The sequence below is a fragment of the Salminus brasiliensis genome, chromosome 22 (genome assembly GCF_030463535.1).
Source record: "Salminus brasiliensis chromosome 22, fSalBra1.hap2, whole genome shotgun sequence".
NCBI lineage: Eukaryota > Metazoa > Chordata > Actinopteri > Characiformes > Bryconidae > Salminus > Salminus brasiliensis.
In genome coordinates this window covers 27,692,865-27,710,331 of record NC_132899.1, presented here as the reverse complement: position 1 = coordinate 27,710,331, position 17,467 = coordinate 27,692,865, and the positions used below count along the sequence as shown (strand labels likewise).

The 17,467-nt window shown below is 41.5% G+C and overlaps 1 protein-coding gene across 1 annotated transcript; it reads left to right on the top strand.

Moving 5' to 3' along the window:
* The first annotated feature begins 121 nt into the window (after positions 1 to 121).
* LOC140544435 (uncharacterized) lies at positions 122 to 16,337 on the top strand. The gene is made up of 8 exons (XM_072667957.1): positions 122 to 238; positions 322 to 538; positions 844 to 910; positions 14,862 to 14,980; positions 15,105 to 15,205; positions 15,428 to 15,620; positions 15,836 to 15,921; positions 16,197 to 16,337. Exons 1-8 carry the CDS (start codon positions 122 to 124, stop codon positions 16,320 to 16,322), a joined length of 1,026 nt encoding a protein of 341 aa, XP_072524058.1. The 3' UTR covers positions 16,323 to 16,337.
* The last annotated feature ends 1,130 nt before the right edge of the window (positions 16,338 to 17,467 follow it).

Here is a 17,467-nt window from a genome sequence, read left to right as displayed (position 1 = left end):
TCAATTAACTAATTCTGATTATCACTGCAATTGGGTTTTATGTACTTCTTAAGTAACTCTCTTATCTACAACCACATCCATCAGAACAGGTTCTTAAAGGACACAGGAGAAGTGGATAAAAATGGAGACTGGAGTTGAGACAGATCTGAGGAGCTTGGGCTATGAGGTTGTGGACAACCTTGGTGCAGGAAGCTTCAGCGTGGATAAATTGGCCACATCAGAAAGGCACCCCAAACAGGTGGCCATTAAAATAGTGAATCGCAAGAAGGAATCATCTCATTTTGTTTCCTAAAAAGAGTGAGGCACCCTCACATCATTCAGGTCCATGAAATTTTTGATATGCCCAATGGACAGCTCTTCACTGTGATGGAGGCAGCCGCAACGGATCTCCTTCGTAAGATCCTGGAGCTCCACCACATCCCCATCAACCAGGCCAGGACATGGTTCTCCCAGCTCCTCAGTGCCGTGATCTATCTTCAACAGCAGAACATTGCCCACCGGTACCTCAAATGTCAGAATGTTCTGCTGAGTGCTGATGGTCAGGTTAAACTAACCGACTTTGGTTTGGGACGCATTTCAAGAGGCTTCCCTTTCCTCAGTCAGACGTACTGGATTCATGGTCGACGTACTGGATTCATGGTCAATTCACATTGATTAGCTATAGTAAATGGTTTGGTGGTGTGTTGAGACTGAGGAAGCTAGCCGATAATATTCATAATAGAAAGAATCAATTTAGAAGGAACTTAGCAGAACTGCAGGGCGGTATTTCACAAATAAGAAGTTCTCAACTTCAGGCCACTGGTGAGGATAGAAATGTCCCTCAACTCTTCTCCTTTTGTACAGGCTGGGCTCTGGGCTTGAGTTCTCTGGCTGAACTGAGAAACCTGCTTTATGAAACACCCCCAGATCTGTCAGCTGTTTGTTTGCTACATTTGTCTTGCCTGAATCTTTAAGTCTTTGAATCTTTAAACTTTTCATACATTTTGGTTTGAATGTGTAAATAAGGGATTGTCATTCCATGGTGTTAAATTAAGATTTTGTTTATGGAGATCAGATGTATAGTGGCCCACTGAATAACATCACAACAATATTTACCAAGCAAACAAAAGCTGAGAACCCAAATATCCAGACCAGAAATGTAGCTTTTCAGAACCGCTGTTTTTCAGAAACGCTGCTTCACTAGTCTGTAGTTCAGTCCTTCACCATGCACATCCTGACTCACAGCAGTCAGGTACTAAAACAATACTGTAACTTTTTTTCTTTTCTTTTCTTTTTTTTTTTTTTTTATCTCTGTAAAGCTGCTTTATGACAATGATTTTTACAGATCCTTAAAAATTCCAGGCTGTGTTTTTTCTGATATTCCAGACCTCAGGTTCAGCGTATCTCAGTTACCATCATTGTATAATAACTAGTCTAACATTGCTAGTGGTCATTAAAATACATGAGGGCAAGATAATGACTGCCTGTCACCACAACAGAACTGTTCTGACTGTCCAATCATTCTGAGCCTGATTCTCTAGACTTCACATTGGTGGTAACTCTGATAATTAGCATGTTTTTACATTACCCAATCTGGAACAAAGATAAAGAAACCATCAGTGTGAAATCCTGTTTTAAAATAGTCACAGCTCTGAGTCTCGCATATGAGACAAATTTGTATTAGAACAATTAATATTGTGCTCTCTTTGGAGGGTGTAGGTATGTTCAGATAGGGAATTGTCAGTATGGGATGTCTTCTACTTCTCCATGCACTGAAGGGAAAGGAACAATTAAGCTGGCTTAGATGAACCCCTGAAGATCCAGGTTTCTGAAACAGAATTGTTGGAAAGAGTGAAAATCTCAAACACCACACTCTCTCCCTGTGATCTTTGTGCTGTGATATATTACCTAGAACCTAATACATTTCAGCAGATCTAGACACAATTCCCACTTTATTACTGTGCACTGAGACACTGCTGTTCACTTACTGTCATTTAGCAGATTAATAAGTTAAAGGCAATCACAGAGTTATGTTGACGTTTCAGCATCGACGAATAGGCAGGAACATAATCCGCAGAAAAGAACAGTAACAGGTTCTATAGAGAACCCCTCAGTGTGTGTCTCTTAATATCGATATGTTATACTATGATTGAATGAGGATCTCAGAATCATTACAGCTGAATCTTTGCTTGAATCTTTAAGTCTTTGAATCTTTAAACTTTTAATAAATGTTGGTTGAATGTGTAAAATGTGTAAGGGATTGTAACAGGTTCTATAGAGAACCCCTCAGTGTGTGTCTCTTAATATCGATATGTTATACTATGATTGAACGAGGATCTCCGAATCATTACAGCAGATCTTTGTACTGTGATATATTACCTAGAACCTAATACATTTCAGCAGATCTAGACACCTACTAGATTGAACAAGGATCTCAGAATCATTAGTGCTGACAGTGGACAAGTAAGGGGTTATTACAGTTTTACATGCCAACAAACAGAAAGGTGTGCTGTAGCCTTGCCCACATCAAGCTATCTGTTGGATTGCTAAGCAGGTTGTTGTGAAACCCAATCTCCATCCTGATGGCACTTCTCGAGCACACTCTGGCATGTACTGCACAGTCTGCTGTAGTATAAACTATCACACTCTCAGCTAAAGTAGGGCTTAAGCCTGGGTTAAACGTGTTAGCTACAGTGGGGAAGGTCAGTCACCAATTGTGCAATTTCTCCCACTTAAAAAGAGAGGCCTGACATCATAGGTAGACGTCAACTATGAGAGACAAAATGAAAAAAAAAATCTGAAAATCACATTGTCTGATTTTTAAAGAATTTATTTGCAAATAATGGTGGAAAATAAGTATTTGGTCACCTACAAACAAGCAAGATTTCTGGCTGTCACAGACCTGTAACTTCTTCTTTAAGAGGCTTCTCTGTCCTCCACTCATTACCTGTATTAATGGCACCTGTTTGAACTCGTTAACAGTATAAAAGACACCTGCCCACAACCTCAAACAGTCACACGTTACAAAGGCTACTGTCAGTAACACACTACGCCGCCAGGGACTCATACAATCTTGCAGTGCCAGACATGTTCCCCTGCTTAAGCCAATACATATCCGGGCGCATCTGAAGTTTGCTAGAGAGCATTTGGATGTTCCGGAAGAGTATTGGGAGAATGTCTTATGGTCAGATGAAGCCAAAGTAGAACTGTTTGGTACAAACACAACTCATTGTGTTTGGAGGAGAGTGAATGCTGAGTTGCTGAGTTGCATCCAAAGAACACCATACCAACTTCGCATGAGGGTGGCAACATCATGCTTTGGGGCTGTTTCTCTGCAAAGGGACTAGGACGACTGGTCCGTGTACATGAAAGAATGAATGGGGCCATGTATTGTGAGATTTTGAGTGCAAGCAAGGGCATTGAAGATGAAACGTGGCTGGGTCTTTCAGCATGATAATGATCCCAAGCACACTGCCAGGGCTACAAAGGAGTGGCTTCGTAAGAAGCATTACAAGGTCCTGGAGTGGCCTAGCCAGTCTCCAGATCTCAACCCCATAGAAAACCTTTGAAGAGGGAGTTGAAAGTCCGTGTTGCCCACCGACAGCCCCAAAACATCACTGCTCTACAGGAGATCTGCATGGAGGAATGGGCCAACATACCAGCAATGGTGTGTGCCAACCTTGTGAAGAGTTACAGAAAACATTTTACCTGTCATTGCCAACAAAGGATATATAACAAAGTATTGAGATGAACTTTTGTTATTGACCAAATGATTATTTTCCACCATTATTTGCAAATAAATTCTTTAAAAATCAGACAATGTGATTTTTTTTTATTTGTTTTTCTCATTTTGTCTCTCATAGTTGAGGTCTACCTATGATGTCAATTACAGGCCTCTCTCATCTTTTTAAGTGGGAGAACTTGCACAATTGGTGACTGACTAAATACTTTTTTTCCCCCACTGTATGGTAAGCCTGAATTAAATGTCAACGAAGGGTAGCCTGTCTTAGTCTGTCTTAACAGTATTATAAATTAGAGACTGAACAGTATTACTATAAAATAACAGACTGGCAGAACTTTCTGAACTGCAGTGCTACAAAATTAGATGATCAAGCAACAAAGCACAAACCCTTTACAGCCATTCCAAAAAGCTAGCATTAGGTGAAGTCTCCTGGTAACTAGTTTGCTATTGTGGGTGTCCACAAACTTTTCAACATATAGTGCAACTCTATCTTCAACATGTTTCTAGCAGTGTAAGCTTCCCAACACTCTAGACCTCTTGTCCAGCGTATTTTAATGAACATCATTGTGAAGACTAGTCTCACACTGCTCATAGCCTTGATGCGCTAGACTTCTTGTTAAAAAAAGATAATTTGCATATTACCTTACTCAGTCAGGAGCTTAACTAAAGGAACCATCAGTGTGAAACCCTGTTTCACATCTGAATCTTTTAAATGATATAAATCTGGGCAGGCCCAGTTTGCCTTGTTCTCCACTCAGTACAGGTGGGTTTAGTAAAGGGGTTGTCTGCGTAACATGCTTTCTACATCTTAATCCACTAAGAGGAGAGAGACAGTAGTTGGGCTGCCCCAGATTAACCCATTCTCATTTTCTACCCATGGAGGATCTCTCTGGTCACACTACACACTACTCTTATCACACTACACTGTCCCTGACAGAGAAAACACTTAAACCCCACCATTAGGTCTTCCAGAAAAACTCTACCAGCTTCTGAAAACAGTTTCAAGAGTTTTACACTTGATTTTACACTTTTTCCTGGTCCTCACTGCGATCAACAACATTGTTCACAGCACAAGCCTTTAAGACTCACCTTAATTAATGCTTGCTCATTAAATATGCAAATGTATTTTAAAAATGTGTGTCACATGGTAGAACAGGAATGACACTGCATTGTGGAAAGCAATCACAATGGCATTTGCGGAGAACAAACCAACACCAAAAACATCCCTACCCAGAGAAATGGCTCGGTTATTCAGCTCCTGTGAAGTGGATGCATCGCGTTCATGCTAGTAACGCGTCAACTTCATCAGTTTCTTCTCCACAAATGTAAGAGCAGACATTTTGGTGGACGTTTTTAGCTTAACAACTTAGCAGATTGGTTTGTAGCAGATGGTTACTGACTGTCCCTACACTAACATATAGAACTGACCATCTTTCTAGTGAATGCTCAAGACTTCACATTGATGGTAACTTTGTTTAATAGCATATTACCACCTTGCTCAATCAGGAACTGAGTAAAAGTAATCATCAGTGTGAAACCCTGTTTTAGAATAGTCACGGTGTTATAGGTGACAGGAGGTAATTATGAGTCAGTCCAGTTTGATGGTCCTGTGTCTATCACGAAATGTGTCATGTGCTGTTTTCTAGACATGGCAGGTTATTATAGAGGGTTTTGTAAAAATGTGTGTCCCACATTATACTCTTTTATGGCCAAAAAACATAGTTTGGCTGGGTTCAGCATATCTCAGTTAAATAGAAAACACTAGTTTCACAATGCTCAAAGCACATATTGCTAAATGCTGATTTCTGTCCTATGGGGGAAAAAAAAATCAAATCCTTTAAAATTCCCAAATTCCATGTTTTTTTTCTGATATTCCAGACTAGTTACTACCATTGTGAAAACTAGTCCAACAATGCTCATAATGTTCATAATCTTAAAGTCCACGTAAAAAAAATGTCATGTTATTGTTTTTCTTATATTTCTGCTCACAACTGCTTTTTAATTAAAATTTTTATAGTAATAAGAATTTTTACATCTAGTTTTGAGAAAAATGTCATGTTGTGTGCGGCCAGACAAGAAGGGATAAACACTCGCAGAGATGGAATCAAAGCATGAACTTTATTAACTAATACAAAACAAATACAAAACAAAGGGATACTTAAGGCGAAGTGCAGCAAACATGGGCAAAACAATCAACAGAACCAAAACGTGACAAATCAAAACAAACCTGGGACTGGGAGGAGCAAGGAGCTGAGCAGGAGAATAACAAGGGGGATAAACAAAAGAGGGGACTAAACAGAAAGCCACAAGCCTCGCTTGAGCAACAGAGGCAATACTGAACTGAGGACAGAGCCGCGTGCTGCATATAAACGGGGTAGCTGGGGAACCAGCTGCTTGACTAGAAAACAAGACCAACCTAACCTGAGTGCGCAGTGAACTGCCTCGAACTGGGTCACCTTGGAACCTGAGCAGGAAGCGAACGTACCTCACTTGCCTCTAGAGCAAACAGTGAGACCTTCAGAGTGTAGCACCTCTGCAAAACCCTGCCAGCACACTGAAAAAATATTTTTTGTGTAAATGTGAATATTACATTACGTATGTATTTACAAATATAATTACTATGAATATGCTTAACCATTACTAATCTTCGTAATCTTCCAAGACAGGTATGGTTATGGACATTTGCTCCACCCCTGCTTGAAAAAAAACAATTAGCTGGAGTCACCCTGTGTTAGTCGGAGTTAAATCTGGTGAACTCCATTACCAAACCTGACTCTTTTTCCTTGCTCCGAATGAAAGACTGTATTAATTGAGTGGGTTTTGCAAAATGTGCTGAAGGGGTCTTGGCAAGTTCCGTTGACCTCTGCTGCGGCTGAAGTATCTGCTTTTGTCACACCAGTTCTCTGATGACTCGATGATCGTCTGCCTCATAACTAATGAGGAGGACAGTCAGTACAGAGAACTGATTCAGGACTTTGTGGACTGGTGTCTAGAGAACCACCTTCAGATAAATGCTGGAAAGACCAAAGAACTGGTGGTGGATTTCCGCAGGGCTCAGACGGGTGTCCTCCATCAGTGAACATCCAGGACATTGAAAGAATGGACTTGGGTACCTGGGTGTTCATCTATACAACAAACTGTACTGGTCAGTTGACACTGCTGCACTCTACAAAAAAGGCCAGAGCAGACTCTATCTACTGAGAAGATTGAAGTCCTTTTGAGTGCAGGGAGCACTCCTGAGGGCTTTGTTCGACCCAGTGGTGGCATCTGCCATCTTTTATGGAGTGGTCAGCTGGGGCGGTAGCATCTCGACAACAGACAAGAAGAGACTGAATAAACTCATACAGAGGCCGGCTCTGTCCTGGGATGCTTCTGAGACCCAGTGCAGGTGGTGGGAGACAGGAGGAGGACAGCCAAGCTGGCATCCATGCTGAAGAACAGCTCCCACCCTATGCATGCTTCACACCAAGTGTGGGAAGGAGCGGTATCGCAGGTATCCTTCCATCCTACTGACGTCAGACTCCACAACCAGCACTGCTCCCAGCTGACCACACACACACGTACGTACAGGGAACAGAGGTCCCTCAATGTAACAATGCAATGTGCAATACCCCCCCCCCCAATTATCTGTATATAATCAGTAAATAATATTGTTTTTTTAAGTTGTTTTTTTTACTTCTATTATTTATATTGTGTATATAGAGGTAATTTATCCACGTTTTTACATCTGAGTGTCTTGCTATACCTTTGATATATACCTTTATCTAAGGAGAAACATTAATTACCAAAAGCTAAACTAAACAGATGACTTATCTGCCCAGATTTAAAGATTGAGACTGTGTCTGAGTCCCGAACATTATCTGGAAGGTTATTCCATAGTTGGGGGGCTTTATAAGAAAAAATAATAACAGTCCTAAAATAGAGGCTAGCAGAACTCCCCATTTCACTTTGGTGGAATTTGATAAGTCATCCATTACCTTTATGAACTGGTAACATTCATTTAGATACCACAATAGAGCTGTTCCTGTGGTTCCACCCATGTATATCCACTCACTGAGCAACTTTATCAGAAACACCTGAGCACTTTCCACATCCAGAACTACATAAAGTGTGAAAAGAACAAAGCATTTGTCTGGTCAATCTTACCCTGATGTGCTAGACTTCACTTTGATGGTAAGTCAGATAATTAACATGTTACCACATTACCCAATCAGGAACTGAGTAAAATGATCCAAAATCTTCTTCCCACAACTTCTCTGATTTATAGATTAGCTAATGGGACAATGTCTAAGTTGTGCAGTTGTGGAAATGGTGTCAGTTTGTGTTTATTAAAAACACCTACTTTGAGCTTCCTCTCACTGGTCACTTCATTAGAAACTCTTACCTTTTGCCTCCAGGCTTTGCTTTTTTTTTGTTGATATTCCAGACCGCTCAGTATGGAAAACTCATTGATCTTGTTTTCATTTCCAAAAAAGTATTTTGTTTATAAAGGTTGTTTTAATAGATGTGGGAAGTTTTATTATAAATAGAATTTTCTGTTTAATTTTCAGAACAACTGTATGTGATCAACAAACTGACTTTGATTTAGTGAACCTACATTGAACCACATACAACTTCAGAAAACAGCAAACTATCATAGGTAATTCAGTGTATACTGGCTATCATTAAAACAGATGTCTGAATTAGATTGAAACGGTCTTTAAAGCAGAAACTGGTGATTTGCTGTTTCCATAGTAACTATTTGTATTGTTTGACTGGCCGTGACACTTAGCCTGATGTTCTAGACTTCACTTTGATGGTAAGTCAGATAATTAGCATATTATCATGTCACCCAATCAGTAATCTGGAGTAATCTGAGTAAAATTAACCATCACTGTGGAACCTGTTTTAAAATAATCTGGCCAGCCTGCCTTCCAGTTAGCATTTATTCAGTGTGGGTGGTCTCTGGACAGATCTAGTGCTTGTGAGACTAGAAAAGGATTTGATTGTGTGGTTTAGGTTTTACTATTGTTTAATGCAATAAAAGGAACAGATCCGTTTAATTCAGGTTAATCTTGTCTTGTTTTTTTTATCTTGTTCTCTATTTATCTGTGAACGAAACTATGGGGTGCTTCCGAGTCCTTGTGGGAAATAATCACACTCTTTCCAACATCTTCTCTTATTTATAGTTTAGGTAATAGGACAAAGTCGTTTAAATGGTGCCTGTTGTAATTTATTGTTTTATTAAAAAACATCTACATTCTAAAACTAGTCTTGCATTGCTCATAGTCTTAAAGTAACTCCGTGTGGGGAACTACATGATCTCATATTTCTTTCAAACAAGGGCTTCTGCTAGTAATGGCTGTTTTATTGAGAACAATTTTTTTCTAATTTCGTGAACAGCTCTGATTAGGAATTACTTGAAAACCAGCACTGAACTGCTTACAACTACAGTAAACAGCAAGCTAGCATATGCAATTCAGTGTGTAGTGTGAGTCAGACTTTACACACAGAACTGAACCACAGTATAATGAGCTACTGCCAGCTTTAATAAAACCACATGATAGAAGTTAAGAAGTTTAACACAGCAGATGCTGGTAATTATCTGTCCCCATAGTGACAGGTAGCGTCAATCCTAGCCTTCATGTTGATTTTACCACTTTACCCAATCAGGAACTGACTAGAAGTAACAATTAGTTTGAAACTCTTTTGGAAAATATTCACAGCTCTGAATCATACAGATGATGTAAATCTGGATCAGTCCACATTGCTTTGTCTTTACTCAGTGTGGGTGGGTTCAGGATAAGTCCAATGTTGGTGGGACCACAGAATGATTTATATGTGTCTAATGTTAATCAAGGCAGTGATTTATCAGGAATGTAGTAAAGGTTTAGGAGGTGACTGTTATTTTGGAAAAGTTTGGGAAAGCATGTTGAATATTTCCACTGTAGTGAACACTATGCATGAAAGACTTTGGCAACTAAAATTAAAACGAACTGCTGTTTAGCATGTAGACCAGTCAAAACAAAAATTAATATAACCCAGCTGGGCCCACAGCGGTAGCCTGAATGGGGCCCATGATCATAATTCATTCATAATTCTTGGCCCAAATAGGACTCACAGCTGTAGCGTAACTGGGGCCGATATCTCACTCGTCAATGCCCACATAAAATCCATACAGCCCGGATATACCCAACATAGGGCGCACAAGGACATGTTGGCTGGGATAGAAGCATCTCCTCAGTAAAAGATGGATGAAGGCATTTAAAGGTCTAGAAACAAGATTCTCTGGTCTGATAAAAGCAATATTGAACTTTCTGGCCTCAATTCTAAGCATCATGTCTGGTGGAAACAAGGCACTACTCATCACCTGCACAATACGCCATATCTAGTGTGTCTACAGTGTTTTTCAGATGCTGGGACAGGGAGACTGGTCAGGGTTGAGGGAAAGCTGATTGGAAAGCACAGAGATATTCACCTAAATATTTTCCACATGCTGGACTAATGATTACATCCCACATCACGCTCTTCTATGGATACTTTTTTTAAAATCACAATTCGTTTAAAAATCTAGGGTGTGTTTTTTCTGATATTCCAGACTTCAGGTTCAGCGTGTCTCAGTTATCCTCATTGTGAAAACGTATATCTGAGTAAGTAGATCTCTTAGTAATTAGTCTCTAAAGTAATTAGAGTGATTACTAACAGGGCCACCATGTTTGTTTTTAACTGACTGAGTCTCGGATGTGTCTCTATGCACCGCCAAAGGTTCTTCAGAGTTGTTCTGAGCTCTTGTCTTTATTTTGATTTGGCTGAACACCTGAGTGGACACATGAGTGAAAACATTTTGGAGAAACATTCTAATTTCTCCCCATTTCTGCATAAAGGGTTGATTGATGACAGGATCTGTCCTGTTTTTAGGACAGAGTTTATTAAGCAATTACTATTATTATATTATATTTCAACATTCTATTTCTTTAAAATGATCAGTTAGTTTTAGTTTTATAGACTCTGGATCAGTTCTGAGAGCAGCTGTCAGGCTCTCGTCATTGCGCCCTCCCCCTTCCTCATGCGTTATGGCGTGTTCAGGTCAGCTCAAGATTGTGGTCCATGTTTGGGAAAAAGTCTTCACGCTACCCTAGAGGCAAGCGAGGTGCGTTCGCTTCATGCTCAGGTTCCAGGGCGACCCACATTCAAGGCAGTAAGCTACAAAGTCAGGTTAGGTCGGCCTTGCCTTTTGGTCTAGCGGCTGGTTCCCTTTTGTACACAGAGCACAGCTCTGTCCTTGGTTTGGTATCTCCCCTTTAGTTCCCCCCCAGTTTCACTCTCGTTCAGCTCCCTGTGCCTCCCAGTCCCAGGTTTGTTGTGTTTGCCGTTTTGGGTTGTCACATTTTGGTTTTGTTCATGATTTTGCCCACGTTGCTGCACTTCACGTTTCTTATCCTTTTGTTTGGTTTTGTTAATAAACCGCCTTGCTTTGATTTCCATCTCTACAAGTGTTCATTCTTTAGGTCTGGCCTCACATGCCATGACTGCAGCCTGTCTTAACTTAAATCTGGACTAATGTGATTTTAATACTCAGAGCTCAGACTCATGAAAATAAAGAGAGAGGTTTAATATAATAATAATAATATAAGTGATAATATAGGTTATTTAATATAGGTTTATGCTTAGCATAGGTAATGCTTAGCAGCTCTTTATTATTGCTCAAAGACTCACTCTCACACACACACACACACACACACACACACACACACACACACACACCCTTCACATCATTCCAGATCACTCTTCCAAATCACTACTCCAGCTCTTCCCTCTCTGCTCCAGGCTCAATCTTCCTCATCATTCTTTCCCTCACTGCCCTTTCCATCACGCTTTCACTCACTGCTCCACAGTCAAACCTCCAAATCAATCTTTCTCTCAGTGCTCCAGGCTAAATCTTCCACCCTTTCACTGCCTCAGGCTTAACCCTTTCAATCTCCCTCACTACCTGAGGCTCAATCTTCCAACTCTCACCTCATTGTCACAGGCTCAAACCTCTTCATCATTCTTTTCCTCACTGCCTTAGACTCAATTTTCCAAATCATCCTTTCTCTCAATGCTCCAGGCTTAATCCTCATCCTCATTCTTTCCAATTCTCCTTTTGGCTGCTGGAGTTCTTGAGGGGGGACAGGAGGCACTCAGACTTTGCACAGGAGGGAGCTCCTTCCACTGTGTTGGCCATTTCGTTCTGGCTGTGGAAGTGGTCCACTTTAACCAAAAGAGCTCACAGTTATCACATGTATCACACTATCATTAGGCTAGACCCCTTTTTCATCGGTAGTGTTAAACATGCCACACTTCACACACTCAACAAGCCCAGCAGCAGCAATAATACAGCAGGAACTTACCGCTTGTAGTTGATTTCAGCACTAAAGTAAACTTCATTGCAGGGGGAATGCTACTCGTTTCTTTTCTTTTTTTTTTTTTAGCCCTGTGGGCATAGCTTTACCCAAGCAAGTAGCCATCTCCCCCCTAGCTGCTGTAGCAGCTAGCACTTTCTCTTACTTGGCAGATTAGATAATGGGAGTTGCACAGTTGTTTAGATGGTGTCAGGTTTCATTCACTTGCTGCATTATTAGAAATACTTTGTGCTTCCAAGTCAAATCAAGTCAAATCAAATTTATTTGTATAGCGCTTTTTACAACTGTTGTCGTCACAAAGCAGCTTTACATAATTAGTACTTAATAAAGGACAGAGACAGAGAAGAAAGAAGAAATAACATGAAGGGTCAAAGACCCCCGTGAGCAAGCCAACGGCGACAGTGTCAAGAAAAAACTCCCTCAGAGCTGGAGGAAGAAACCTTGGGAGGAACCAAGACTCAAAAGGGGGACCCATCCTCCACTGGCCAGACTATTTAAACATTAATGATAAAAATTACCAAAGCAGATACAACAGAAAGTTGATAGTGGTGATATTAATAGTGTCAGACAGACACGAGTCCATCTAGGTTTCAGCATGGCCACCAAACAGGCAGCAGCGGCAGGCGGGTGAGCCATGGGTGGTGGCGGGTTGGGGGGGACCCGCTGGCCGGACTGGTAGGTGGCAGCTGGTTAGACGCAGGTAGAGGGGACCTCAGCGGGCAATCTTCCAGCAGGTCGGGCTGGGTGGCCATTTACTCGAAGAAGGTAAAAAGAGGAATTTTATGGAGGGCAGAGAATGTTGAGCATCAGCATCAGGGTATGTCTGATGACTCCGGCAGGTCTGATTATCACAGCATAATTAAAAGGAGAGAGCCAGAAGGTAACACGGACACGGGCGCACCCTGAGAACACCAACATCTATCTGCTCCACCGTCAACAAACCTGAGTGATCACGTGTAAGCAGCGAGACGACAGCTCCAGCATCTCAGTGTACTACAATTCCCTGGGTGCGCGAACTCCTGGACCTGCAGCCCTTATCTAAGAAACATTAATTACCAAAAGCTAAACTAAAGTTTTCAGCTTAGATTTAAAGATTGAGACTGTGTCTGAGTCCCGAACATTATCTGGAAGGTTATTCCAGAGTTGGGGGGCTTTATAAAAAAAAAAGGCTCTTCCCCCTGCTGAGGTTTTCTGAATTTTGGGAACGAATAAGAGGCCAGCACCCTGAGATCTAAGTAGTCTTGATGGTTCGTAATATACAATAAGATCCTGCTTAGGTCCTAAAATTGAGCCTTGCGGAACTCCATATCTTACTTCTGTGTAATTTGAAGATAAATCTTTTATCTTTATGAATTGATAGCGTCCCGTTAGATACGATTGGAACCATGATAGGGCTGTCCCTGTGATTCCAACCATTTTCTCTAATCTTTCTAGTAATATAGTATGATCTATTGTATAAGGTCTAGTAGGACTAATAAAGATACGAGAGAAAGAGAAGCTGGATCATACCATTTTGGCAAGGGGAGGAAGGGGACCGCAGTATTTTCCTTGTTAAAATAATTGTTTTGATAATACACTCACTATGGTTTTAACATCTATTTAGCTTTCAGAGATAAATTAACATTAAAAGAAAAACATTTTTTATTTCCCCAATAATCTTTATGGGAGCTGGGACTCAATTTAGGGGTGCTATCTCTAGTTCTAGTTTTCCTGTCATTTGTAAACACAGGGAAGTTGTATTGGGAAAACCTGTAAGAATTTTACAGTGTAACAACACAATTTAACGGGACATGTCCTGTGGTCTGGGTATTTGGTAAGTGTGGATTGTGTCCTCTTCAATTCTGTTTAAGTCCTACACAGATGATTCAGGGGGTCTTCAGTGTCTTCATTATTCTCAGCTAATTAATGGAAAGCTGCGGTTTACGGTTTCCGTAGTTACCAGAGTGTCTATGACGTCACAAAGGCGCACGTGTCCATGCTGCTCTAGTTGATGGTCAGAAGTTGGAGGAGCAGGACGCTCGTATAGACTCTCTCTGTTTACCCGGATCGGACGACCTCCTACAAAAGGTAAGATCCACATTTAAACCAGTTCAAATCAGAACCAGAACCGGATTCTTTCAGCAGCAGAAAAACACGACCCGGCTCTCAGAAGAAGCGCCTTCATATTTTTCGAACCCTGAACCTACCGTTCAGTAAACATCATAGACTCTTCACCCAGAAGAAGAACACAGGCTGTTCACCAGCATGTGGAGAGTGTAAACAGTTGGGCTTGGGCTGTGTAAAATGTGGAGCGTTGGAGTCGTTGTTCCTGTGATGACCGCTGTGAATGAAGAGACACTCCCTCCCGTGGATGATTTTTCACACACACACACACACACACACACACGCTAACTCTTTAGTTTAGGGTTTAGGGTTGGTAGAGCAGAAAGATCAGTAAACTGTGCTGGATTATGATTTTCATTGTTCTCCCCTGCAATCCAGTTGAAAATTATTAAACATAATATCAACATAAGCAGAGTAATTAAAACTCACTTCCTTTAGTTACCTTCATAAAACACTTACCAGTTCCTAGTTTGTGTTCAGTTCAGACCCATGATGTAATTTTCAATGCTATTGAACTTAAATTGCAATTGGCTTGATCAAACAATTTGAGTTCAGGTACCTCATCAGGTTTTCCAATAAGAAGATCACAGTGCTCATACTTTCTGCAGTAGTAGTGTTTTTGTTGTGGTCATAGTTGTTGTTTTTTTTCATCACAGAATCATGAAATCAGCCGTTTTCAGTAACCTTGAAAACGCACTTCATGAAAGTCCTGAGCAGGCCCTGATAAAGAAAATGAAGAAGAGCAGCAGTTTTCCATTTAGGAGGGAAAATGAAGGTCAGTGACAACAAGAATGAGGTTCTTCCAGATGTTCCAGACAGTTGGAGACTTCACTTTACAGATGATTTGAATGCAGTCGTTTAAATGAATGTCTGAACTCTGCTGATGTGTGTGTTTGCAGTATTTGTGCTGGAATACTTTAACGAAAACCTCTGGTATGGTTTTCTGCTCTTCATGGTCTCTGTAATCGGAACTGCAACGTACTTCAGCACTGGTGCGGGGGTGAGTAAAGACTCCAAAGTACCTATTATTCACTGTATGTTCAGTAACTGAATAGATCAGATTGACTGAAGAAAGGCTTAATATAAAGAAGGAAGCATTTGACGTATAACTGATCTGCAGATCTGGACCTGGATCATCAGATGATCAGGATGACCAGCCCTTTTACTTGCAGCAGTGCTTTTCCAGGAGTTCTCATACAGTGTCTTTTTATATCCAAATTAGGACCACCATACGGTTGCAGTGTTGGCTGTTTTCAGTCTTTTCTTCTCCGTATGGCTGATGTGGTCTGGGGCCTTCCGTTGGCGCCTTGTGATAGATAGCCGAAAGCAGGAGTACGGGTATTATGTTCGAAACATTTTACTGAAGCGTGCTCCCCTCCAGCAGCTCTGCATCAGACTGAGGGCACATACACTATGTAAGTCTTTCTCTGACTAATCCACTGTGATATCAAACCAAAGCCTTTATGGAAGCTCCTTTCTCTGTTCTCACTAATCACTTTATGCATCAGATGATATAAGAGCTTCTTGAAGTGTTCAGTCTGTTTCATCAGTCTGTTAATGTGATGATTCATATTTTGGGGAGTAAATTGCATGGCTTTATGAGACCATATGTCTGTCTATTCTTTTTCAGCCCAGAGAAAGGTGAAGTTTAGACTGATCCTAATGGGACAGGAGATGGAAGCCATTGGACTCAGCAGATTTATGAACACCAGTGAGGTACAGAACAAATCAATGCAGACATAAATTAGCATGAAAATAAACCACAAATTAAAAGATTTTATACTACATGTTATTCATTAAGGGGAATTGTAGCACACACTAGTGCATCTCAAAAATACAAGATTCTAAAATAGTGAACCAGGGTTCTTACTATCTGATATTACATTATTAATAAAATATAATTAAGTCTGTAGTTGATTTTTCAATGAAAGCAACACCTGTAGATATGATTATTTCTGTGTGTACCTTACACTACTTCTCTTTTTTCACAGTTACTGAATTGCCAGGGTAGAAGACTAGCCAAGACACTCGGCCTCAACTACCTGGATGATAGAAACATCGCATGGCGTAGGCCTCATCTACGCATTGGCATACGCCCCAAAATATTGCCAGTGTAAAATGCAGAGCTGAAATCAGCCCCAGAAAAACTGAACACTGGTCCTGAGCCAGATGCTAGAGACTCTAGTAAGTGTTCACACAGTGTGTGCTGATTGCTGGAGATGGCATACAGGTGAGTATGAGACCAGTAGGTGATCAGAAGGTCAGGCTGGCAGAGTGCTGTTAGATGTTATTGGCTTGCTATCCAGTGTCGACCAAAGGAGGATGGTTTCCCCTTTTGAGTCTTGGTTCCTCTCAAGGTTTCTTCCTAATGCATTTAGGGAGTTTTTCCTTGCCACTGTTGCCCTTGGCTTGCTCCCTAGGGGTCTGAACCTGGATTTCTGTAAAGCAGATTTTTCTTTAACTCAGAGGCAGCTGAGAATGTTATTGATGCTGCACTAGCCAGGGCTTTCTGGTTGCTCCTGGTCATATTAAACAGATCCCCCTCGTCTTGGAGCTGGTCCACCGGGCTCCAAGGCATGGGTTCTCAGCCTGCGATTCTAGAATCCCTGTCTTTAGTGTCCTCGGAATACGGAGATGTCCAGGCGAACTTGAATTAGAAGATGTCTCAGTTACCATGTGGGTAATCATTTGTTGCTGGCTGTCATACTGGCCTTAGAGGAGTGGTGGCACAATGGAGCCAGTCACCCCTTCCTGGTTTGGAAAGGCCAGTTGGGCACTGTTCTTCACCCTGTTTGACTTTGTATTTTCGTACAGGTCTGGGTGGAACAATGCTGATGCTCTCTCCTGCCAGTAGGAGGCCTCCCCTAAGGAACAGCCGCCAGCAACAACAGTACCCAAGACCCGCATAGCGTCTCCCATCCAGTTTGGGGTGGAAGCCACAGTATGGTGGGCCCCTAGGAATGAGTCAGATCTGGGAGGTGGCACTTGGGGCAGTGGTGGCTCAGCGGTTAGAGCGCCGGGATATTGATAACGAGGTTGTGGGTTCGATTCCCGGGCTCGGCAAGCTGCCACTGTTGGGCCCTTGAGCAAGGCCCTTTACCCTCTCTGCTCCCCGGGCGCTGGAGTTGGCTGCCCACCGCTCTGGGTGTGTGTGTGTACTCACTGCCCCTAACACATGTGTGTGTGTGTGAGTGTGTGTTCACTACCAGATGGGTTAAATGCGGAGGACACATTTCACTGTACAGTGTACAGTGACAAATAC

Bases quoted from the DNA above. Each gene is read 5' to 3' on its own strand.
- LOC140544435 (XM_072667957.1), top strand. From the start codon at position 122: ATGGAGACTGGAGTTGAGACAGATCTGAGGAGCTTGGGCTATGAGGTT. The intron at 539-843 runs GTCAGGTTAAAC...CCTTTTGTACAG, and splicing joins TGTTCTGCTGAGTGCTGATG to GCTGGGCTCTGGGCTTGAGT. The intron at 15,621-15,835 runs GTAAGTCTTTCT...ATTCTTTTTCAG, and splicing joins ACTGAGGGCACATACACTAT to CCCAGAGAAAGGTGAAGTTT.